We start from the raw sequence: 27,144 nt of genomic DNA, 5'->3' as shown, positions 1-27,144 counted from the left end.
TCCCCACTTGTACCTATATTTTTGGTTTCTTACACCTCCCCATTCCCCAATTGAAGTTCAGAATGTTAGATAAGTGGACAGGAATGTGTAACAGGGCCGGGAAGCCCATTTAATGGGCACAGTGTTTTATGTTCTAATGATGCTGTAGTAATGAGATTGTAAGAGGAGAATGTGCCCGACACTTGCACCTATATTTTCAGTTTTGTACCTCCTACCTCAGAGAAATTGGTGTACAAAGAAGAGAAGCAGAGGATAGTTTCATAGGTATAGATTTGTGACAGGTAGGTATATATTTAGGGGCCCCATCCCAATGCTCCTTGCTATGTTAGTGGCTCCGGGGTCCCCAATTTGCACTTTCAATTTAGGACTCCTGGTTGCACTTTCCTCTGAAACAGCAAACCCAAAGTTCAATTTTCATAACTTTTTACATTTGTGACCCCCATATCTTGAAATTCTTTACAGCTGGAGGGCTGAAATTGTAGTAACTAGTATCTATGAGGATCCCTTGTACACCCTGAAAATTACAGGTCATTGTGACATACATATTAGGGGATATGGAGGTTTGTACACACAGAGCTGTGAGGATGCAGAATTCACACACAGAGCTAGAGGTGGATACATTTCACAGGCAAAATCCGAGCTCGTGCTATGAGATGGGGGCGTGGCTGTCTGTGTCTCCTTCACATGAAGGCTGAACTGTGTGTGCTCACCTCTCATTGGCAGCAATTCTCTGAACGGATGACACAGAGCAGCCTCACTGAGATCCGGGCATCCGAGGATGAGAGCTGCCGAGAGCTGGACGGGGTATTCAAATCAGCCGGGCGGAGCAACCGGCTAAAAACCTCTGGGGAGAACTATGCAGGTATACAGTCAATGTGCACATAGGATTCCAAATAGATTGACTTAACTTGGAACCCTCACTTATCCCCCTGACAATCACTTCTTAACATGCCTTTAATGTGATTATGATCAACAAATAGGGGTCTTATAGTTTTTACAAGATTCTTTAGAATCAACTTTACCAAATTTAGACTTTCACGTGGCTTTCAGAAGATGACAACTCTTAACTGCTAAAGAGAGAAGAATAAAATATACTTCAATTGCACCAGGCATAGGAAAAGCACCAATCTGCTTCCAAATAAAGAGCCTGGATTTTAAAATATAAGCAGCTCAGATCAGAAACCTTTAATGGTCTGGGAAACCAATGGCTTAATTAAGTTTTGAGATTTATGTGATTCTACATATATTACATTTTCATTAACATAAATCATAAAATAAAATATATTATAGTATTAATAATATATAATTAAGGTATATTTAAATGTTCATCTCTTAATTTATGTTTGCCTGCTAAAGGATGCAGATTAATAAATATATACATTTGAGCAATGGAAATGCATAGAGATTGTTTTAAAACTTTTCCACTAATATATAAAACTGACTGCAGAACTCACCTTCTTGGTGTAGTCCATGGCCTTTAGTATGGACAAATTTAGGGTCTCCAGAGAAGAGAGGACATCTTCATATTCCCCCATATGATTTGCAAAATAATCTGAAAAAAATAGAAAAATTGTGTTTAGAAAATCATCATTGTCAGGTTTATTTATTGTGGAAGAACAAAAATGTTCAAATTGCAGTTTTTTGAGCACAGTAAAAGGAACTTTGTATGCTATGGCTTATTTCTCTTTGCTTAAAGTTTCTGCAGTTCCCACTAATTTATTAATTATTATTAATTATTTCTATGTGATGGTAGTTTACTCACTAACACATGACTGAAATCTATCAGCTTTGGGATCTCATAGGAAAAAAAAAATTGTTTTCTAGGATCTGAAATGGCTTATTTTGGAAAGTTGATAATCCAGTCCTGTAATAACTTTCCTGCTATTGGTGTGCTTAAACACACTATAAAAGCACTCCATGAGCAATTTTTAGTTTGGTCAAAAAATGAGAGTCCTAACACACAACACATCAATACAAACAGCAACACATAGTGCTTTAAAAATGAAGCACATTTCAATAGAAGGAACAGCCCCTAATGAGGAAAGGTAAAATAAAAATATATTTCATTAAAAGTAATGTTTTTTTAGAGCAGTTTTTTAATTGGCCTCACTTGAAGGGCATCTGAAATTGTAAGGGAAATAAGAGAAAATGGTAATGTCGCACAAATACATTTTTAGACTGCCATCCAGTCAGACTGCCATACATTTTGGACTGCAGCATATGGGGTGGCAACAATGTTGCATTGCTCCTGAATTCAAGAGCAGAGTAGCCACTCTAATGTATTCTTTGTCTGCCTGATCTACCTTGAGTTAAAAAAAATGGGTATCTATCCTTTTTTTTCCTGCTTATTCCCAAGCTTAAAGCTTGTAGCCCCTAGTGATACCTCTTCATGGTCTTATTTCTGGATTGAAAGAAATTCCCAAAAACCTCCTAATGTGAGCTGTAGTGTCTGAAAGAGAATGCATGTGAGACACAGGAAAATGAGGCTTCGGCACCATAGCAGAAGCTAAAAGAAGATTGCTGTTTAATGTTCAATCGTTTTCTGAGGATTTTACGTCACATAGTAACAAAACTTAGCCTTTAGTTGTAATTTAGGTGTACCAAATAAAGCAGATCCTTTATATTAAGCTCTATGATGCCAAAAATAATTTAATGCTATTCTGAGATTACAACAAAACCTCGATTTGCACTTGCCCAGAGACCTTCTTTTAGTGCAGGAACTGCCCACAGTATCTGGAGGCGTTATATAATATCTCACCCTCATAATTCAGAGCAAACATTTTAACTTTTTTTTCTCAGTAGATCTTTTTTTTTTTACCAGCCTCCTAATCTGTAATTTAAAAGAAGAGTAAATATACAGGGAGAATGGGGAAGCAAAGTGCTGAGACATGACTGGAGAAGCTTTATTGTTTTTTTGGGGAATTTGAGGGTGCACAGTGCCTGCAGCTACATAGGTCAGTGAGGGCTGTTGTATGGCTTTCTAAGAACATGTAAATATTTCTATGTCCATAACCTGACCAAGTACTTCTTTGGGACTCTCTCTGCCTGCCTTAGGACACAGCCCCATAGAAATGCCAGGACAGAGCCGGCTATAAACAATCAAAGGAACCAAGGCCAACAGATTTCATTTACTATGCATCTGAGGAAGGTGGGTAAATTTAGGTCAGAAGAATGGGGCCATATAGGATAAATGCACTTTTTCCAAGAGAAAAATGAAGAATTAATCATAACATATCAGTACAGGTCTAAAATGGGAAAAACTGTATTCCCGCTGTCAATTTAGGTCATTAGAAGCAGAATCTTACCACAGAGCTCTCTGGTATCCACATTACTGCAGCAGGAAGGAAAGCAAGAAGAAAAGAGAAGAGAGAGAGCAAAATTAGTAACAGTATAGAACAAGGCAATGTCTGACGGATGAGCCATTATATATGACCCCAAGTTTGCGTGGGAATACCGCATTCATTATACCAGCCACGCACAGATTCAAGCTTTTAGGATACTAATTAGTGGCTCTGAGATTGTAATAAAAGGTCACAACCTTGGTTAGAAATTCATGGCCACCTCTGGAATCCTGCAGACCATTTATCATGGCATGAAGAATGATAGAAGCGTCTGAATATTCAACTCATTATGGATGCAAGGTATTTAATATACCTAAACTGAGCCAACAACTAAAGCTATCCTGCTAAAATGGCCACACAACAACTTGTCAGACAGGTGCCTTGATTGAAGCAGATTTTAAATAAGTCTGTAGGTTGCCAGCCTGTTACAGAAACAATTACAATAAGAGCGAGGGAAGGATTGAAAAGATAATTGGATTTCTGTCTAGAGACCTCAATTACAGTAGATCCAAAGTGATATTACCTGGGCCCATTCACCTGTCCTCTCTTGGGCTGGCAAATCTAATTATATAAACCCATCTGATGTACAAGACATCCATAGAAATGCCTGAAATATTTTCACGTTTGCAGTGGAACATACAGAGTTACTGGCACAGCTGGTACAGGGGTAATCTGAGGATACTGGATAAAAGGGGTTACCAAAATAAATCAACCTGCACTAAGTGGCCCATTCTGGAAGAAGGGTCTGATTCTACAGGCTGGAAGGTAAATTAAAATCTTTGATGCGACGGGGATTTTAATTACTTCCCAAATGAGAATACCCTGAGAGAGAAAGAGGGGCATCCTTGCAAAAAAAGAGCCCAATGAAATATAGGCAAAGACAATATGAGGCTGGTTACTGCTGCAATTGTAAAGTTAGATCTCTTGCAATGTTAAGAGCTGTATACAGTAACATGGACACCCTACAAACTGGCCCATCACATACTCACCATTCCTTTATTAACCCTCTGCTCAAATCAGCCAACTGAGGGAAAGCCAGCCCGAAGCAAGCTCTTACTGGAGATCCAACTAGAGCTTACACAGGGATGTCATTGCTCATAAAAAACACACATGTGTACATAAAACTCTATTTCCAATGTAAACCTGAACTATATATATGGTGCAGAATTTTGCAGCTATATATATTCAATAATACATCAATAAAGTGGACCTGTATTGAAAGATTATGAAAAATGCCATTGCTCAAGCTGATTGTTTGCCTTCAGTAGATGTAGTCACACCTGAAACAAGCATGCAGATACTGCTGCACAAGTTGTGCTGTAATTAGCTAAAAACCTGAGCTGCACATGGAAACACATACAGTATTGATCTTTTCAAAACAATCACTTAAAAGCAATCATTTTATTGATCTGTATTACAAATGGTTGTCTGATACACTTAAAGACATTTCTTTTATCAATTAGAAATGGTCAGTTAACGTGGTATCTTGAAAATCAATCAAATGGAGGGTCAGTTCTTTACAATTGTTATTTAATTTGATCATTACGGTCGAAATAAATTAAATGAATCACAGTATCAATACATGTGTGCACCAAAATGAAATCCCATGTTGATTTTAGATAAGTATAATGCAAACTTCTTATGCTTCAAAAATTATTGCATGGAGTGGTACCAGTATATTGTGTATTTTTGGTCTCTGGTGACTCTCTGGTGCTATGTCAATCTCAGATACTTGAGAAAACAGAATTCAAACAGTATATATTATAAGCCTCTGCCTGTAATAAAAAAATCCCTGATCATATAATGTACAGGGATATAGGTCTCCCAAAGGAGGCTGTAGAGGACCAAATTATGAGGATTTCAGTGTGCCTCTAGGATAATGCTTGCTTCCCCAAAGACTAATTACCTCCTCCTATAAAAAATTGAAGGTCAGGCAATGCTTCTGCACATTTCTTGTAGCCATTCCCAAAGCTACAGCTTACCCTAGCGCTTTCAGCCCCTTGTCAGTCACCAGTGACAAATAAAAATAGGTGCCCTTTCTGGTATGACCCAAGGCTAACGCCTTGGTTGCCCTTTACCTTCTTCCTTCATTACTTTATGTTGATTGACAGTAGAAATACGCATAAGGGAGAAAAGCTCCTGTTGCATCATGGGAGCAAGCCTAGGCTTAGCTTAGCCTAGGCATTCTGTGCAGACTTATTTTTTTTATACTTGACTGATTGTTGGAGACATAAAGAGCCCATAAACAGTATGCACTCTTCACACAAAGATGTTCAACTGTATTGAGACTGCTCTGTGCTGTAAAATAAACACTTTAGGACAAATTGTAAAAATGACAAAATCAGAAAGGACTAAAATGTTACGTGTTTAAAAATTTTAAATAATGTGACAAAATATGATTGAGTTGCTGTTATAGTTGGGCAGTTTAGAGGTTAAGGGGGAACCTTCAATCCAAAACTGTTTCCAATAGTAATTCCTAGTGCTACCACTAGATTATTATTATAAACTTGCATTTATATAGTGCCAATAAATGCCTAAAGTAGTGTATTAACTATGCCACTCACAGAAACTCACAATCCAATGTGCCTACAAAGTCTAGATCTTTCTAACTTGGTCAAAGCCAATTTTGGGGGGAAGCCAAATAAACTACTATTCAATTATTAGGCATGTGGGAGGAAACACATAATATTATTACTATGTTTAGATAAAAAAATCAGTTCCATTGCATACTAAACCTGATTGGTTAAAGGCCCCCGGAATTGGAAAAGATAGACTATCATGGGAGAACCTTGGTGACATGGCAAACTTGGAATTAATCTTTCAATCCAGGATTGAAAATATTTGCCAGCTATTAGCATATGATTTTTAGGAAACTCTTTCCAAGTTTGTTGGATCACCCTGGCTCTCCCAGGATGAGGTCTTCTCCAGTCTTGAAGAGCTTACAGAGCAATTTGCTCTGGCTTACCCAACATCTGTGAGAGTTCTGAGAGAAGTTTTAATTTTTCTCCAGCTCATCAAAAGCCCTCAGCACCCCCTTTCATAGCTAAAATGGCTTTTCCAATGCCTGCAACATAAATAGGAAAGCATCCTAGGCAAACAGTTGACCTTGCCTCTCTAACAATGTGTCACTTATCTGCATATTCTGTTCCTGCCTGGATAACCTCCTCTTAGGTATGTACTTGCAAGTATTTGTTCTTTCCTAGTTTGTTGTAATACTCTACAGTCGCTGCTCATCTCTTGGCAAATATTGAAAGCTTAACCAACAAGTGAATGCTAACTTTACTCTTGACGTCCCAATATCCATAGTATGCATGAAAAGCTTAATTACAAAAGCTGAGCTATGGCTGGCAATTTTCCCTCTAACTATTCTGTATTGCTATATGAAAATCACACAGTGAAATCAAATGCAGTTTTCTTGGAATATGATTATGACTAGATCAGTGGCTCTCAAGGGAAATGCCAGGCACTGTTGTTCAGAAGAAATTAATGCTAAAATGCTAATTATATGCTAACCAAATGAAATTCTTATCAAATAAAAGGCAAAGTCTATGTAACACCTAAAACCGATATTATAGTCTAGTAGAGACATTGGGAAGATTTATCAAATGTTGAATGCCTATATATTTCTAAAGCTACATACATGTGATCATCTTAGATGAAAATCTAGTGTGTGCGCAGTGGTCCCCCCTACACTGATCTTCAATCTGTACTGGCAGATCAATAAACAACTAAGTCATGACAACTAAAACACTACAACTAAAAGATGTGATCAATTAAAATTTGTTGTTTTGTGTCTGACTGAATAAAAAGCTAGATCATTGTACAATAGTTCTGTATTTAGGTACAGGTAGACCCCGGGTTACATAAGGGACTGTAGGTTTGTTCTTAATTTGAATTTGTATGTAAATCAGAACAGGTACATTAGGACAGATGTTTGTCTCAACATATTATTAGGCAGTGGTGTCAGTTACTGTATAAAATCCTCACTGTGAGTTAATCACAAACAAAGCAAAATAAAAAAAAACTTTGTAGAGCCTGGACATTCACTAACTTCTGGAGAAGCTGTGCTTTGATATGCAAAAAGAAACAACTGCAGAGTTTGTCTTGGTCATTTAAGAGTTACAAGAAGAGTTGCAGAAGTCATGCAAACCACCCCTCCTCTCTATAAAGCCTCTGTCCTGCACACAAACGAGCGGGATGCCCTGTTCGTATATAGGGTCATCTGTATGTCAGATGTCCTTAACTCGGGGACTACCTGTATTTGATTTGGAAGGCGAGGCAGACCAATTTAGGGTTATTCAAAGTGCGCTTATTTAAATCAGGTCCCCAACTAAACACACATATAAAATACAAGAGAACTGTTTTTCATTCTAAAGAATTTTTGTTAATTCATTGCTTGGTCCTGCCAGACAGAACAGCCCACTTGGAAATCTAACTTTTCTCTACTGCAGTAATGCACTTGAAGTCTTGTTCATGCCTCCTGCCTGTGAAGGGACAGTAAAGGAAAAGCATCCTATAGATGAGATCATGTTTCGGTTACTCTGATCTTGTTACCATTTTCCTTGTTAGCACTGCAGCACAACAGACCAGCTCCCAGTCCTACCCCAATCTCTTCTACCCTAAGGTCACACAGGGAAGGCCAGAACAGGCTAATGTCAAGCCAAACTAAGGTGCTCCTACTAGTTGCTTTTAAAAAAATACACATCTAAATAAATTATTTTTGATCGGTCAAGAGATAAGCTTTAAAATATCACTGGATTAGAGCTTTTCCCTTTGTAATTAAGATGTACTGATGTGTTACATCAGAAAAAAAAAAGAACTGGCCACAAAAGGCAGAAAAACATAAACTTGTATATTTATGTTGGTGCTTGCCTGAAACAAGAATACGTTTCAGAACACAAAAAAAACTGGGTAACAGAAAAACTTGTAATCCCCTTCATGGTGTAATGACTTCTGATCATTTGAGATGCAAACGTTGGAGTTCTTGAACTGAGAAACTACAAAACTGAAAGAGAGAGTTAAAAATAAGAATTTCACGAAGGCACCAAATGTCGTACATGAGTGTAAATCATCTTAAAATGAAAATAAAAAAGAGTGACAGAATGAAATAGGAAGATTGAGCAAAGCTCTCAGGAGTGAAATTCTTCCCGTATGTATAAAGGACTTCTACGCAGATAAAGTTAATGGGATTTTGTGTTAAGAGCCCTCCATAAGGAGCTGATAATAAGTTTCTGGCAGTAAGTGGAAACAGGGACGATAAGAGCACAGTTCCGTTCGTTAGCATCTCCAGAGTTTGCATCCTGCTGGTCGAGTCTACCAAACCGAATTCTATTCTGTTACATAAATATGTTTGACCTACCTAAATGGAAACGTCATCTTTTTGCCACATTTGTTAAATTGTATAAAATAAAAAAGCAACAGCATTTTGTCCATTCTACTCACCGAAAAGTTTATACAGCTATCTGTACATAATATGTTTCTAAAGATACATTACTTCTTTTTACAAAACTCCCCTGCCAGTCAGTTTAGCCCCAAAAGCTGAAGAAATGACCAGGGATTTCTTTGCACTCCCATTGCTAAATATGAGACAACGATGGGCCAATTAGCACACACATGGGGACACCAATGTTTTACTTTGATGACTAAGATTTCACAGGACTTTCCACTCACTTCTAACAAATGAATAAAATGGCTGAGGGGTAAAAGGAAGGTATGTACATTGCTGCAGACAGGGGAAAGTCGTTTTTATAAAAGCCGATATTCTAACCCATCCTCCTTTAGCTAGCCGCACCACCTGGCACTTTTCAGTAACCATCTGGCTGTTTTTGGGTGATTACTGAAAAGTTGGGTCACAAGACAGGGGCCTCCGCCTGCTTAGTTTCTTCCCACCCAGTTCAAAGAAACTCTGGGGCAGCACACTGAAAATGAAATATTACTTCAAAGCAATAATGTCACCTAAAAACTGTGATAGTAGAAAATTATAACCTTAAAGTAGAACTAAATTTTCTTTAACAAAAAGTTTCTGGCAGAGGAAACATAATATAGTTTAACTGCCATAAATACTTTTCATGGCTTTTCCATCTATTACAGTAAAGGGCAACAAAAAAGAACTTGGGAAGGGGGAACTTCAGAGCGAGCAACTAGAAAACTGGTAATTTTCAATTCAGAAAATCCCATATATACATAAAATACATATAAAGGAGTTTACATTTCGAATTCCAAGATACAAGCACCTGCAACTTAAAGTAAGGCTTTTAAAATAAAAATATGGGTTCTTCAAAGAAACGAAGAAGCCAAGCTGGTCACTGTAAACTTCCCTTTGACATGCCAGGGATGCTAGCTTCCCAGTAGGAAGATATTATTCCACCAGATTTAGATCTCACTATTTCTAGGGGTAACATCCATTACAATTTGCTATGAAGTATGTCAGCATTTTTCAGAAGAATGAATAATAGAATACTCGTCTGCTACTATCTGAAGGGCATCCTGATAACACTTCTCCAACATGACTTATAGCAACAGAAATACACAATATTTTTCATACTGTATGACAGATTACATATAGATGAATAAATGGGCTAGACTTGTCCTATCTCCATTTAATCTCACAAAAAATGCAAGGTGATCATAATACCTTGGTACAAAAGAGCATAAAAGGGTAGTTTTCCTATATCAAATGACAGTCACAATTCAAATATACCCCCTTATGCCATGGTAGATAAGGTTGTCAGTCTGATGTTTGAGACAGACTTTCTAATATTTGAAATTAGTTTGATGCTTAAAACAACACCCTTTGATAAATATAGTTAATGGAGTGATCTATAAATAAAATATTTTGTTGGCACCACATAATGAAAATTTTTAAGGTGAATCTACGATCAACTTTTCTTCCTTTGCATAGGAAAGCAAAGTTAGAAAAAAAAAAAAAAAACTTTAGCACGTCCTGGCTCAATATTTGAAAAACAAAAATTTTGTGATATCTTTGCATTCACTTAATCTATCGTAATGTTTATCTTTTCTACCAGGCTATCGTAAGGGTGATATATGGAAGTGACAAGTCCTTCGACCTGGGTGTTCAATACTAAATAACCTACTACTGCACACACTAACACGATAACACAGAAAAGAAATGATCCAGGAAATAGTGAAGCAATGGTGGAGATCTCCACTTTATCAACATCCTGCTGGGTTATATATTTTTGTAACAGCAAAAGTCCCGGAAGCTTAACAATTATTCCAATGATTTGTTATAAAAATAGAATATTGATAAACTCCTGGACAACAAACCCTTCTTCATAAGATTCTGCCATCAAGCAGACCACTATAACATTTATTCTGCAACACACACAAAACAGAAACTAAGGTGTATTTAAAGGCAAACTCTGAGGAGTACTGTTCCTCCAAACTTTACAGCTGAGAAAAAAAAACACAGTGGGCCTTATTTATTAAAGCTCTCCAAGGCTGGAGAGGATATATTTTCAACAGTGAAGGTGGGTGATTCGGTAAACCTGAAGTTATTTGCTAGCAAACGTTTTGAATCTTGGACCAGATCCATTCCAGGCTTCACTGTTGAAAGTTTATCCCCTCCATCCTTGGAGAATTTTAAAAAATCAGGGCTATTGAGTCTGATTTACCTACCTCCCTAAAGGTAACCCCGAGGGTAGAAAAAAGAGTCACACTCGGTGTAGGTAAACCTATGGGAGGTAATAGTAAATAGAGCCTTACCTGATCCGCTGGTGTCCCACGTCGTCCATCACCGTGATCTCGGTCTTCTTCTCTCTTCTTCCGGCCGGCTTTTGCATCCGATGAGTCACCGGGGAGTTCCCGGTGACATCGGTGCATGTGTACGTTGCCAGCGGAGCGGGGCGGGAAATTCAAAATATATTTGTATTGCATTCAAAATTAAGTTTTTTTTTTTTAAATATATAGATTTTTAATTCATTCAATTTATTATTTTTACATAATTTTGTGTTTCAAACTTTATTATACTCATACTAATATATTATACTGTAAAATAAATTTCCACTGCTTTTAGACATCTAGCTAGGGAGGTTAAAGCTCTCTAGGACTAGGGAAAATAGACTATCATGGGAGAACACAGGTGGTCAACAAACCTGGGACATTTTTACCAGCAACTACTGCAAAAATTGTTATTCTCCTTACTTTTCTTTTACTTTCTGTAGTTCTTCTGGAATAGAAAGTGAAGGAGTCACCACAATATGGTTATAGGCAGGTAAAAACCTGAGTTTCTATCCACTGCCTAATTTATTCAAAACAAAAAAGTTTTGGTTTATAAGTTATACCTAAAGTCAAATTTAGTGGAACATAGTTCCCTTTACAGAAGACCTCCATGTAATTCATGTAAGCACCATGGTACAAATCCACTACAATAGACCCTATCTAACATTTCCAAAAAGTGCAGGAGTCCCCCTAAGCTTCTTCTCTCTTGTTTTATAGCTTGCCAGCTTTACCACCACTTCAAAGAAGCAGAGAAAGTGAATGCACAGGTGATCTTCCCCGCTGCAGGAAGAAAGAACCGTTTACATATAACAGAGAGTACAAAGCTTGGAGAAAAATAAACCAATCTGTCATCTGTAAAAAAAGGTTCTTTAGCAAAAATCTTTAAAAGCATCAAAAAGCACTCTTGATGCTTGTGTGTATCCAATGCTGATGGCTTGTTAACCCTTACAATGATGTTTGACAATAGCAATTGGGATGGATACAGCCACCTGATATAATCCATCCTACATATACTAATCTAATGAGAAAAAAACATATTATACAGTATAATATACATTATACAAGGATAAAAAAAGTGAATAAATAAACCCAGGAAAATCTATTAATGGTGAATTATTATCATTTTTGCCTATGAGAGTACTGTGAGAGACGCTGTGACACATCTAGAGAAACCCTGAAATGATTCTGAATCTACATTGCAAATTGTAACTCGAAATATTGCTTAATTTGAATGTAGCAAGGCCTACTGGGGTTAACTCCAGAACATTTGCTCTTTCCCAGTCACAGTCAGTTTCTGTACATTGTGTTATATTGGGAACAAGCAGATGAGGCACAAGGCATGTGAACTCCCGGGAACAGATTCCCTGAATTTAATTTGTTTTGTTTGTTTTTGGTGGTTGGAAAGGGTCTGTGTTCAGTGCTTCAGGTTATTAAATGCCTCATATGGATTCATGGAGCGCTGTTACTATGGGAACCGATGTATTGACATATCTACGCCATACCCACTGTAACCTCATTAATGCAGACACCTAGGTGGCTGATGGCTCTGGTATCTGGGACAGTCTCCGCCACTGATGTCACAAAACAGAGTTTGCAGTTGTCAATATCACTTATGAACAAAGAAAGTCCTAGAGAAAAACTAAAATGATGTAATTGTGAATGAAAAAGTCATAATAGGCCCACTGAATGTTCTAGTTTGCACAATGACTCAGTGGCCGGAGCACTCAAGTGAACAAGCACATGGAACGTCATACATAGACGGCATTGTACAAAATAACAGGTTACATGAGTTATTATAGAAAATGTCAGAGTAAACACAGTCTAAATCAGTGTTTAAAAACAGACACATCAGTAAAAAAATGAATCATGCTTGCAGAGTAAAACCCCTGCAAATGCACTGCGTGGCCAAAAGTAGAAAAGGCCCCATGCTTCTTGGGGGAGTGTTATTGTGTGTATTGCTTTAGTTGGTCAGGCCTAAGTTCACCTAGCAATTTCAAGTACGTTTTTTTTTATTGTATTTTTAATGTAGTATTAAATATAACTTTTGCACAGCAAAAAAAAACACAAAAACCCCAAGAATATAACAAAATACTAATATTATGATGACAAAGTCTAGCACAGAAAAGTCCCAAAGCCTGTGGAGGGCACTGGTATGATCTGGGGTTGCCTCAGTAGTTCTACTTCCCCCACCTCTTAGATCAGCGGTCGCCAACCTTTTTGGTCCCAGGGACCACTACCGGCTCCTGACCACGCATGCATGGGGAGTCGGTTATCAATCAAAGGGTAGGAACCTCGCCATAGTGATGTCATAATGCCATAAATGCGCCCACTCTGCCATCGCAAATCTGAGGCTGCGATAGGAGAGTGGGCGGGTTGTATAGTGAAACACAGCCCACTTCCCTGAGCCAGGGATTTGCACAGGGGACCGCGGTTCTGGCCGGTGCGTCCCTCCAGCGGGATACTTCTTCTGACCCCACTCGGGGGTGCACCGGGCCAGAGGCGCGGACACCCAAAATCTTCTTGCGGACCACCGGTTTGTGACAACTGTCTTAGATTGTAAGCATTTCTAGGCAGGGTCCTGCTGAGTCACTGTTTGTATCTGTTTGTCATTTGCAACCCCTATTTATGTACAACCCTGTGTAATATGTTAGTGCTATATAAATGCTATTAATAAATAATAATAATAATAATAATAATAGGTCATGTCTATGTTTAGTAATGGTAAGTGCTCAAAAATTACCTTTGCTGACTACCTAAATATACTGAGTGATCAGGTTTTTCCATCAATGGATTTTTCATCCCTGATGGTGCAATCATATTGGAAGATGACAGTGTCAGGATTCATCTGGATAAAATGTGAAAGAGTGGTTGAGGGATCATGGGACTTCATCTTCACACATGGATGAGCCACCATCCAGACTTTACCCCACTGGGAATCTTTGGAATGTGCTGTAAAGAGTTTACAGTATTCCAACTCTCCCATCATCAGTACAAGATCTTGGTGAAAAGTTAATGCAACTCTGGTTGGAAATAAATGAATATTTGTGTCTGGTGTAGTTCAAGCAGACTTCATACACTTTGATTTAAACTTTTAAGGTAGCTCTGTTAGTTATCATACAAATGAGAATAGGTTTACAACTTATTAGTTAAAACTCCGCCCATTTAATGGCTACCTTGTACTATGAAGACTGATACGCACTTGGCTCAAATGGCCAAGTGCATATCAGTCATATATATTTAATATTTTTACTGTTGTGTGCATTCATGGGTAATAAATTATTGTCTCACCTAGGCTGCCATTTGAACGGCCAGATTTGACGTAGTTGGGGGCTCTTGCAATGTCAAGCAGCGTCAGATGGCTCTAGCTGCATGAGAACCACTAAACCTAAAGGGCATGGCCTACTAGCAATCCTGAAGATAACTCACCGGTGGAAGAATCAATATACGTTATAGAGAAATGTCCCTGCCTAGCTGAAACAAACCATGAGAAGTTGCTTACTCCTTGGTATGTGACAGTCTGCCATGTTTCTGTCGCTGAAAAAGCAGCACCTGGCTCATCTGGCCAGTGAAGGAGCAATGCATGAATACAGGTGTCTTAGCAATGCCATTGCCAGTAAGTTGACAGCAGCAACAGGACTGCCAGTGTGTCATAAGCCTTACAATGCATAACGTCTTACAATGCATTTACTTGTAATTTGTCTCATTTAAATAGTGTAAAGGTGCATGTAAACCGCATAACCTCCATACAAACAAATATGCAGTTGTGAACTAGACCTAACTGTGAATATCTGTAGTAGTATTCTATAAAACAAATGTGTGACCATTGTAAGGAGCATGCAGTACAATGATGACATACAGTGAGCAGGCACTGCAGATTCTTCACAACCAAGTGTAAAGCCAGGGGAACCTGCCATGGTTGCTGCTGCAGAATTTGCTGCCCATTAATTTAAGTCTAAAACATGTTCTGAATCATTCTGTGTGATTAAACAGGACTCTTGTGTGGACTAGTAGCCGTGGTGGATGGGACCAGCTTTTAATGTGGATAAGAGACAGATCAGGAAAATCAGGTCACTTTCCCTCGTACTTTATCTGCAATCCTATTTTTACCCCAAATGCAGCAGCTGCTACACGCAGACATATACAGGCATTGAAATAAGAAAACGTATCTCCTTTTACCGGTATGGGGAAAAAAAGTGTCACAGGTGCTAGGAGGATGTCCATTTAAACCACAGTTTCTATGGCTGGATAATTACATATGTATTTTCCTGATCATTAACAATCACAGAATATGCAGAATGGGTGACTGACTGTTCATTCTTTCAATGTAACATCTGTCAGCAACACAGCAGGAACTAATCCTCTAAGAGGGCAGCCTTACAATATACAGCACATTTTTATCCATCCTTCCCACCCAAATCAACTCCTTATGGCATAGCATTAAAGTAGATCTAACCCCTACTTGGCCGGCATTTAGTTTGTTACAAACAGTGCCTATCATACAATTGTAATGTTTGTTTTTTTTTTTTTTTTTTTTAAATATAGTTATCACGCTTTTTCAATCTCAGAGCTGATGTCCTCCATCAATGTTCCAGGGGCAGCGGAATACCACTGATCTGGATGAGCGCCCTGATACTGTCAATAAAGAACCTTGCCATTGTGTGTGTCAGTAGGGCTCAGAGTCCGTACAAGGGGCACGTGTGACAATAAAGATACACAGAAGATACTTGTTACCCCCTAACAGAAAGAGCCTGAATATGGACCCTAAATAAAGGATCATCAGGTTTTCCTAATCAAGAAAGCTGAAGATTTTAATAGATTAAATACAAGTTCTAAAATGCCACTGCAATCATAAAGCTCATATGAGATTTTAATGACTGAGTTTAGATCTACTTAAATTTCCTAACTGCCTGTTTACAATCATCTTTATTTATTTGTACGCCTGCTCTGTACATGCAAAGCCCATTGTTTAATCCTAGCATACCTAGCTGCTGGAATAGGTGGACTTGAGCAGGAGTTATGTCATCCTGGCCTTGGGAATCATTATTTCAAAAAATCCTGAACCTTGAGGAGAACCGGGTACCAGCAACAGAGGAATGATTTGAGTCTTTATTATTTATTAAGAACAGAAAAGAAAATTTAAATTTTATTGCAGAAGGGACATCACCTGTATCTTCTGCAACCTGCCCGCTCTTAGTTTTCTATTTTTGAACTTCAGTTCCACTTCAAAGCACTTAATGATTATGATGGATGCATACTTTTTCCTATTCAGTAGCACAATGTTCCTGTGCTCAGGGACACATTGTACATGTAAATCTCTGGGTCTTCAATATCTGACACTGCAGTGCCCCTGCATTATAAAATGCAAGCCATTTCCAACTCAGCATCGTAATGTCCATTAAATCTCACTGGCTGCTATGTATAACTACCTTCTGCACATCCATGTGTCCACCCATACTATTTATACAATAGACTGCAAACGCATTAAAATAAATGTGAACTATGGTAGATACAGAAGTATTCACTGGGCAGCCTGCTGGTTGCTATGGCAACATTCCATCATGGAGGGCCACAGGACAGAAATAAATCCTGGGAGGAAGTACTGAGTATTCATAAAAACTTTAGGATATATGGGGAAAATGTTTGCTTTAATATCACCATTTCTAAATGGTAATGGATTTAGCTATTTTAAATAATCTATTCATAAAGAACGACACACCACTAGAACGTACAATCTATTACAAGAACTGTACGGGTCCAAGTATATGATCATAAAGTGCCAGTGTCCCCCTCTGACGCAATATATTTGAGCCAATAGTTGATTTTATTTTTACCTAATAAATAATTGAAATAATAATTTTTACCTTTAATAAAAATGTGTGAATGTAGACAAGTAATGCCAGATAGATGTGATTAAATGTCAAAAAAGCAGAAAAACAATAAAAATGATTCAATGATTTTGGATTTATGAAAAAGCTCCTTTGTCATAGATAACCTCTAACGTCCTAAACCTAAAGAATATCAAAAGCCAAAACCTTTTTAGTATTATGTAGATCAGGACAAATGAAGAGAACTTATCCCCCTACAAACTTCCAAAAAAGTTCCAAAGCTAAAAAGCTGTTCCTTTAGTTGTTAATGCATTTCTAAAAACAAGCTTTTTTTAGTTATCTATGCAGATGTAAATGTTTACAGTAGCCTAATTTTTGTTGCCATGTTTATAGCCTGCTAGGTAGATTTCTTCTCTATATTTATCTTGGTAAACTACTGTCCTAATGATAGTGACGAGAAATCTAATTCCAATGGGGACTCCTTCCAATGACAACTGTCTGAAACCGTGGTTTCTCTTAATTATTGCAAAAAACAAACAAATGTCACCCCAACTCTCCAGTCTGTCTTCTGGGTTTTGAAGTGTTTCAGCTCCCAAGGTGGTAATTAATGTAAATGTGTACTTTGTAAATAATAATTAAGCAATGCTTTAAATGACAACACTACCTTTTTATGAAGTTGCCCTTTAATAATCCTCCAACTCAACTCCCCTGCTTGCAACCCATCTGGTAACCTATTTATCGTCCTCCCTAATTCTGTGATGTTCACTGTGTGGTCTCCGACTAGAAAACCTTTATCCAGCTCCTCTTATCACTCTACATATGCTCTATGGTCCCCCTTCATCTTATAGAACATTTGTACTCATCGTAACCTCCAGCAGTCCAGCAAAGTGAGAAATAGGGATGAGGGAGAATGCCTCAGGCATTCTCGCAAAAACTTCCTCAAAGTTCCAATGGGTTCGCAAAATTTTGCAAAACCATCGGAAATCACTATAAGAGGATTATCACGGCTGCATTCATAAATACAGCAATGGGAATCCTCCTCTCAGAGTGAGTCATGCAGCTTGCATTTATAAGTGAACGAGGCTGTAGGAAAAATCAGAAGTCTTTTACCACGCTGCATTCATTCATGAGCAGCCAGCGAGACTCACACTGTTTTCCTAGATAGAGAAACTCTATCCAAGAACACATAGTACAGGACTGCACCAGCAATCAGAAGAGCAGAGCTTTGGGAGGTCCCAAAAATTCGGTCTCGCCGGCGGAATTTACAGAGGCCGTTCTCGCCTACATGTTTGGTAAGCGAGAACAGACCAATTCGCTGCGAGACCGAATTTAAAAAATTTGCTCGCTCATCCCTAGTGAGAAAGCCAAATAAATGGGGCCATGGCACGCACGTAGTGTGAAGAGGACCCAAACTTTGGAAACAGTGCTGGATCAGGGAGAAAGGTATGTTATTAGGTGGGCTCCACTCGTCAGGTGGAAAGAATAAATAAAAGACAACATAAAAAGGAAACCTTTAAAGTGAAACCATTCATTGGCAAGGGCTATCCTCTTCCCTGTTCCTTTACCTTATTATTTAATAAATGTATACAGTTATGTTATACTGGCATTGCTTTTTGTGATTATTTTACCTTCCTTTTGCCTATTATTCCCCTTAATAAAAATACTAAAATATAAAGTGAAATCATTACTTGTTAAGAATAGACATAGCAAAAGTTCACTTGCCCTCTTGGAGACTGGTATGACTTTTCATAACCCATAAGCGATGTCTGTTATCGAAATAGGGAAATGATTTTAAAGTGACACTTGCTTAATTACTGCATTGCTCCAGTGTAGAGCATCTGACACTGTAGATGTAATCTCATTATGGGAGAAAAGGAGGTGGAGGGAGAATGCCAGAGAGAGAATGAAAAGCAATTAAAATAATGACCTAAAGCTTAGGAAAAAGAGAGAAAGAGAGAAAAAGAGTCAGTACTAATAGTGGTCACATTTCTGTCTATAACGGTTTAAGTTTTGGGCCATCTGACATCTACACAGTAGCAGAAATAACAGGTACACTTAGAATCTGCTATACCCAACTGATGGTTTGTAAGCTGGTATTTTCACCATAGACTACTGCCAATTATTTCTAATAGAAACAAAGCTCTGGTATCCAGGTTTTTGAATGAAAAATGAAGTTGAATAAAAGGTAAAAAGAACTTTAATTTGGATAAAGCTGGCCACATATAGACCAGATCTAATTTTGAAATGGACAAACAGACACACTTAATTTCCTCTTTACTTTCATTTCTTATTTAATATCCTAATGAACCTGTGCCCACACGATGCACACTAAAGTTTTTTTTACATATTCTGAATAAGGAGAAAATTCTTTTTTAAAGAAATCCCTTGTTTATCTATGTGTGGGCTATAGGTATGGTGGAGAAATAAGTCTTTAAAGTTCACAAAAGGGGCACTGAAGACTTAGGTCTTACCCAGCTAATTTCTATTGCAACAAAATCTTGCAGCCTTCTAATGTAAACAAATAGCAGGTGTTTCCAAGCTGTTAAAAATTGGTCTGAAACAGACTTTAGAGCAACCATTATCAAGCAGGGTTCCTCCAGAGGTTTAAAGAGGTGCATTGAGATTTGGCTTGCCTCCGATCTCATTCAGTGCCTGCATAGTTTAAGGTCTAATGCCACTTGGCAGGACCATAATCATTCCACTAAGTATCGTATTCTTCATACTGAACATCATTGTAAGGGGCAGAAGTTCAATGAGACTTAAATATTATTATTATTATAATAATATTATTTTAAGGATTCCTCGAGTGAAAAGGATTAGAAAAATTGCTTTGGAGACTCCAGGGTATATTTGAGAATTAATAACTTCACAGTGTAAAAGGCTATAGAGTTCAGACATGGCTTGTTTAAAACGTGATTACTGTTTGTTAAGAATAAATAATAAATCAATACTTACATATTTAAATTACGCTCATAGCCTTCATACGATTGCACTTTAAAGCCACACCAGGACAGATAATTATACAAAATGTGTATCTGTCAAAACATAAACTGAATACCTAATACATATTTGGAGAGTTAGCCTACCTGCTCATTCTTTCATTTATAATCCAAGCATAGCTGTAGTCCAACTTATTTAAGTAGTCTGGTATATCAGGCTTGTGGTGCGGGATAGTAATTCCTAAATACACACACTGCAGGCTCTTTGATGGACCTCACATACAGAACATTTTTGAGCCATACAGCAGTGTTGAAGAGACACAACATTAGTATGGACATAGATTAGGAGTTATGCTAAATTGTACCAAATTCCAAATTTTGTCCAGAGACTCCCTGCGGAAAGTGTGATATAACAGCAGCCAATCTGGGATTTGTAGTGGAGTTGCCAATCCAAGCCAAGTTCAATGCTTTTAGAAATTAGGAAAAGGAAACACTGTGAAACCCGGCTAACTCTAGCTTATTTTTTCTTCTTTAGCAGTGAGCCTTAGTTCTAAAAATTACAATGGTGTCTTTGAAGCCAGCTTCAATGGAATTCTGATGATAATGATCGGCTCTGCCTAACCACTGAAACTTTTCAACATAAAAGTGTGAAACTGAACAGTATGCATGATAGAGGCAGCAGCAAAGCTGAAAGGATAAACTGCTGTAAAGTTCCAAGCAGGTATGCTAATAATGAAATACCAACATTACAAACCATCAATATCCCAATTCTAAAGATCTGTCTTTATTTTCTATTTATTAATTTCATTATTCATAATTTAAATTATTAGGAAAGGTTGTAAAATGAAATTTCCATTCTGTGTCAAAACCTATTCTAACTCTTGCTTTATTGATGCAGAAAATTACACTAGTTGTTGTTGGAGGTCTGATCTCTCGTAAAAAGGCATCTGGTTCAATTCACATTTGGACAGCATCAGCTTCACTAGTAAAGGACTCCAAAAAATGATGTTGTTTGCTTAAGCTCTGGCTTCATACACTTTGTGAATTTTAATATTTTTATACTTTCCACTTATTTTCTTTTAGATTTCTGTATTTATTTTATATATTTTTCAATTTTTTTTTATTTATTCCCACCGGATTCAATAAAGCTCCCCAAGGCTGAACCACCTGGAATGGACTTCCTATTTGCTATTTGTTAGCAATTTTTTTCAATCCTGGACCAGATTCATTACAGGTTTGCTGGATCACTCAGGTTCACTGATGAAATTGCATCCTCTTCAGCCTTGGAGAGCTTGATTAAATCCGGCCATATAAGTGAGTGTTATTGCTTAGTTATGTTATGTTAGTGTTTTCCCAGCTTCAACCATTAAAATGGTGTTAAAAAGTAGAACTAAAGACTTGCATTGTAAAATCCAGGATCAGGCAGGTGTTTATTGCAGAAAAGTACAGGAGACGTCCCTCCCTAAATAACTGTTCCAACCTGCCTGATCACTGCCCAGGTATCAAATTTTGCTGAGCAGTGCCTGGTCAAAGATTGTCTCCAGGAAGAGAAGAATAATAACAGGGATAGGTGGGTATTGTGGGTTTAGATCCACTTTAAGGGTCTGCTTCAGGTTAGAAGATGATTATGAGTTGGGGAGAGTGTTTAAGGTAAAGCTTACAACATTGGGTAGCTAATTTATTCCCACCCAACACTACCAAAGCAATACTTCCACCAGTGGAAATAAGTATCTAAAATAGTTATTGTTTTACCAAAACTATAATTCGATTTGCTTAAAACACACAACAAGACCCTTGTAATTTTGACTGATACTTACCAACACAAGAAATCTATTTGGTTAGCAATCCAAAAAATGCTTGGTTATGTTCGGTCAGCTGCCGATTTACCTGCAGATTCACTTCTGATCCAATCATTTTTTCAGACTGGAAATTAGATCAGAAGCACATATCAGCCAGACTGTACCAGGCCCACTTACCTCCACATCACAGATGACCACCTGGGCATAGTACAGGCAGAAGCTTTCTTAACAATCCCATTGCTTTTGGAGTGAAAATTCTCCACTGGAATGACTGAAGTCCCCCCTCATCGGGGGTGCCTTTAGGAATACGTGTATATGTGTTAAACTCAAGCTAGCACACACAGAAAATAGAATATTTTACTGTACAGACTCATCCCCCCTCCTATCACATTCCACACCGGATCAGATACAGCCCCACAGAATATAGGGAAGTGTCTAAAGGAAAGAGCATCTACTCTGTCTACTTTGCGAAAAACCACCAGTGTTACAATCTTTTGTACAAACAGTTTTTATACAGGTAAAGAAATAAATAAAATTGACCCAAGATCATTATAGTTTCACTTCAAACATTTCTCTGCAGGAGGTTTAGTGTTCCTAAAAATAAATGATAACATAAAATGTAAATTAAAAACACTTCAAATATTAGAGAGGAGGGATGAGAGAGAGAGAGTGAGAAAAACATAATGTTGCTTTCTAACAGAAGACAGAATGCAAAAGGCAAAATCAGCGGGAGAGCAGAATGCATGCAGATACGCTTTGCTGAACCGGAGGAGAGATGCATCACTTTCTTACTTGGTGTTGTCCGAGTCAATGGTGTGAAACAGCTTCTCCAGTTCCTCCTCGTTGAGGGTCCCATCTGAGAAAAAGGCCTGAAATTCCTCCAGGGACAACTTCCCATCATCTACAAGAAAGAGAGCGCTTTAAAACACCAGTCTAGCAGTGGGGGAGATTTCCAAAATCATGGAATCACTGTCAAATATTCAGACATTACATTTTACTGTCCTAACATTGCTAAGATGGTCAAATATTTGGGTACCTGGTAATGTACGAATCAATTATCAGAAGCAGACACAATCCTAGAAAGCACGGACACCTGCTGCCTAAACAATGCTGAGTGCATCCCATGTATAGCCTATCAGGCCGTACTGTATTTGCCTATTTTTTCAAAAAAAGCAATTGTACAATTATTTGTCTAAACTAAAAACTAAGTTTCTAGTTACAAATCAGAAACTTTAGATAGGCATCACTGTCTTTCAATATAAGCACAGCAAGGAAAAAAAACTACTATGTTTTAAACAAACTTGTAAACAGACAGCTCAGAATGCCTAAAAAAAAAAAAAAAAAGTTTTTTTTAGGGGTGCAAAGTAGCACAATCAGTGGTGGTGGTTGTGAGTTGCAAGGAGGCGTGTAGAGGAAATCAACATTGTGCGGTGTTGAAAGGCTGGCAAATAAATAAATCCGTGCAAAAGTAAACTAAAAAAAGAGGTAATGAGGTGAACAGTGGACTATTCATTACAGTTCTTCCTTAAGGTGGGCCCAAAATGGCAGTTCTCTTAGTGTGGTACACCCAACATTTTTTGAAACAGAGTTTTTTCAAAATAAACCATTGCAATGGAAGTTTTGCTCATCAGAAATGCCTTTATTATTACACTGGGGAAAGCATTTTTTGGGTGGTGAGCCCAGTTTTTTGCTATCACATCCAGTTTTTACGATACACGGTACCCTCCATTTTTGTCATAAACATACAATGAAAAAATAATGAAAATATAACTTAAATGTACTGTTTATTTAAATTTCTTTTTTTTCATACAAAGGATTTATTGTTACACTATTCTTTCCTTGTATATCCTTTGTTAATAGGAGCACGTATGTATAGTTTCTGTAACCCTTGTTCCTGTGGATTGTTAAACAGGGCTGCGGTTCAAGTTTCACTTTTGTTTGTAATTTTAGTGTACATAAGCTTAAAAATTGAAGTCAACCAAAAATTTGTTTAAAATTGTTCTCCAGTGTTATTATTATTATTATCTAGTATTAATATAGCACAGACATATTATACAGCTTTACAAAGCCTATAGTCATGTCACTCAAAGGGGCTCACAATGTAATGTCCTTACTATAGTCATATGTCATTACCACAATATAAGGTCAATTTGGGGGGTAGCCAGTTATTATTATTATTAATAATATTAATATTATTATCCAGTATTTATTTAGTGCCAACATATTACCCAGTGCTTTACTAAGTCCATAGTCGTGTCACTAACTGTCCCTCAGGGGCTCACAATCTAATTTCCCTACCATAGTCATATGTCATTATCACAGCCTAAAAACAACAAATGAGACAACAAACTGCTTGTACCATAAAAGTGGAGGCTATCATCACAGACTGGAGATCCTGGATAAAAAAGGAACATATAAATGAAAAAGGTATGCTCATGTAAAGTTGCTTTAGAATACCTGTCCAGGTACAGAATTATTTTTTTACCAGCTATTATGGGTCATTGTACTTTGGCTATGATTACCACCACCTTTTAATCCACAATCCCCACAAAATACACAGAGAAGTGACCCTTACACAACCTCAGCACAGTAGTCAAAACACTTAAAATTGATATTTAAAAATCATATCATAGAGAAGTTTCTGAGTATCATAACAAGTTGAAAACGGTTGAATCCAAAAGCAGATAAATCTACTGGCTAGACACAATACCATCTGTATGTCTATAAAAGAAACCATTCTGTTCTTCAAATTATTTATTACTTGGACTTTATCAAGAAAAGGAGCTAGAACATGTTGGCAGACAAGATTAAATGTGCTTAAATCACAGAACTCTGGCAGTCCATAGAATATAGACGACCAATATACCACCACCATTTTACCTTATTTTGCAAGCTGCAGTGCTGGCTAGATATGTGTAATTTCTCCTACATATATAATATGGTTCCTCAAATACTTACCCAAGCTTTTATGGATCAGTTTTGGACATCTTATCCTTTTGAAGACTTTTTTTAGCCTTTTAATATTTAGAAAAAAAGTAGTATGTTTGGTAATGAATGGCAGCCAATTAGACATCATTATGCAGCGTAGGGTGAGCACATTAAAACATGAGAATGTCAAATTGCTTTCTCTTTTTAATGATCAAACAAGGAGAATTGCTGATGTATCAATTTATGATTCTCCTGAATATTTCTGTGTAGATCATGTGGAGAATCACACCACATAAAACCCAGGCACATGAATAATAAATTGTGTGGTTCCCTGAAAATTGGACAAATCTTCATTCATATATTCAGGAAAAAAATGCACTTTGCAGATTTGTCAGTTTTTTAAACAGTTTTATTTAATGCTGCTTGGTATGGATAGCTTCATATCAGCATACAATGCATTATCAGTAAAATGATTCATTTACAAAAGAAAAAGGCTGAGATAAGCAGGGGATACATATATTACATAATGTTGAATGTAGTGAGAACATCATCAGTTTTTTATCAATAATACATATCAAGTTGGTAACTCTTAACTCCATGATTTTCGTCTTACCATATAAATGTACAAAGAAGACATATACCATAAAATACAAATAATTTTTTTTTGTTTCAACGTGTTCTACAGAAAAAACTATCAATCTCTGAACCTAACATGACTGCTACAATAATCACAGGATTTTTCTTTGGAAAATAAAAGATCAATGGGGATATGCAAAATATAGTAGCCCATGATACCCATTCATGTTTCATAAGGCGCAGATTAGATTAGCCAGTTCGAAATGGTACATTGCTAGCACTTACTACTTTATTGAATAACAAAAATAACTTTTTAATCCAAATAAGGTATAATAAAACTACACTCTGACAAAACAAAGTGGGGAAATATGAAGACTGGTTGGTATTGCTGGTTTGGCATGCAGGTTATATGGCTCTCTAACTCACATTTTGGAGACACCAAGAATGAGCATACAGATCAAGTCCAAGTAAAGTCAAATATTATTTGTATAATTGTTCTAGACCAGTGGCTAAGACATTACTGAAGCCATTGGGTTTGCATGACAGCTAGAAAACTTTTTTTTAATGGAGAGGACTACAAAGCATGCTGCATATTCCCTCAGTACAGGCTTTAACCTAGTAGCTCCCTTCCTACTTTTGCTGCAATATTTTTTGCTTTAGACATATTACAGCAATTAAAAAAAAATAAAAAAAAGTCAAATCACAGTTTCTAAACAATAAAATGTCTGCAAGCCCTTCATCACACACCTCTAAGTTTGACATGAACAGCCCATATCCCACTTTTTTTCATACCTGTCTTTAGCTTGGATAGAAATACTTGCAGCATCCTATAAGCCATTTTGGAAAGAGACGAACTTTGCCTGTGTCAATAAGCACTGCAAATGAATCGCCCTCCTCAGTGGAAGCAAAAATGCACAACACCACTTGTTTGCTTTAAATAATTCACAAATCTCATTTAGGAATCTCCTTGAAGACTGGGAATCCCGCAGAGAATAATTAACAATGTACACAGAAAGAGTGGCCTGTTTTATTTAATTGGATACACAAACCTCCGTTTAATCTAGAAAGAAAGGTCATGATAAATTGTTAGGATAAGGAGACCTTTAATGGTTTACTTTAAAGACCAAGAGAGGCAGGGTCACTAAAACATTCCTTTACTTATGTAGGCATAAAATGATTAATTGAATGTAATGCTGTATTGTCCTTGTGTCTTACTCTGTCTAGGTTTATTATTCTATTTATGTGTATATGTAAAAATGTGACATGACTATGGACTCTAAGTCCTGCACTCTCTAAGTGCTGCGAAATATGTTGGTGTTATATAAATACTGTGTAATTATATATATATATATATATATATATATATATATATATATATATATATATATATATAAATGTACAACTTGATTTGCAAGCACAAAACTTAAACCAAAACCTAAACCTAAACCAAAAAAAAAAAAAATCACACTTACCTTCAATCCTACAGTTTAGTCCATCCATCAGGAGGTTTTTTCCATCATCATCCCAGTATCTGTCTTCGGTCCGGTACAGAGGAAACACCAGGCGCTGACATCTTCTCCTCCCTTCTCCTGCGTTCTTCTTCCTACCTTCACCCAATCTCGCACTGGGCAGGCCCGAAATCGGGTGAAGTAGATTGGGAAAAAACTTGCCGATCTCACTGCACATGCGTGAGATTGGCAATTTTTTTCCCTATTGATGAAAAGGCTCCTTGGGCATCCCGGGCATGTGCAAAAGGAGCAGCCAAGCACCTCCCAGGATGTGTGACATGGGTACCCCAAGAGGCTCTGCACTCCCATTCATTCTTGATTGCCAAGGCAATCAAAAAGTAAGGGGGCCCTTTTTTTTTTTTTTTTTTTTAATTAAAAATATTAAAAAAAATCTAACAAACAAAATTTGTACTTTAAATAAAAGGGTTGTCTAAATAAAAATTCTGAGTTTTAGTACGCTTTAGTGTAAGTATTAATCACACAGCATT

The 27,144-nt window shown here is 37.3% G+C and overlaps 1 protein-coding gene across 2 annotated transcripts in view; it reads right to left on the bottom strand.

Annotated features, from left to right (window-relative positions):
* The window catches only part of NECAB2 (N-terminal EF-hand calcium binding protein 2), a 128,903-nt gene that overhangs the window by 54,993 nt on the left and 46,766 nt on the right, over positions 1-27,144 (bottom strand). For both annotated transcript variants that reach the window (XM_072422885.1, XM_072422886.1), the window contains exons 3-5: positions 22,437-22,545; positions 3,306-3,331; positions 1,455-1,552 (exon numbers count right to left, since the gene is read on the bottom strand). In XM_072422885.1, the coding sequence (XP_072278986.1) occupies positions 1,455-1,552; positions 3,306-3,331; positions 22,437-22,545 (233 nt within the window). The remainder of the gene's footprint in view (positions 1-1,454; positions 1,553-3,305; positions 3,332-22,436; positions 22,546-27,144) is intronic.

This window comes from Pyxicephalus adspersus, chromosome 9, assembly GCF_032062135.1.
Source record: "Pyxicephalus adspersus chromosome 9, UCB_Pads_2.0, whole genome shotgun sequence".
Lineage (NCBI taxonomy): Eukaryota > Metazoa > Chordata > Amphibia > Anura > Pyxicephalidae > Pyxicephalus > Pyxicephalus adspersus.
The sequence above is the reverse complement of the archived record's forward strand: the minus strand, read 5'-3'. Positions and strand labels throughout refer to the sequence as shown.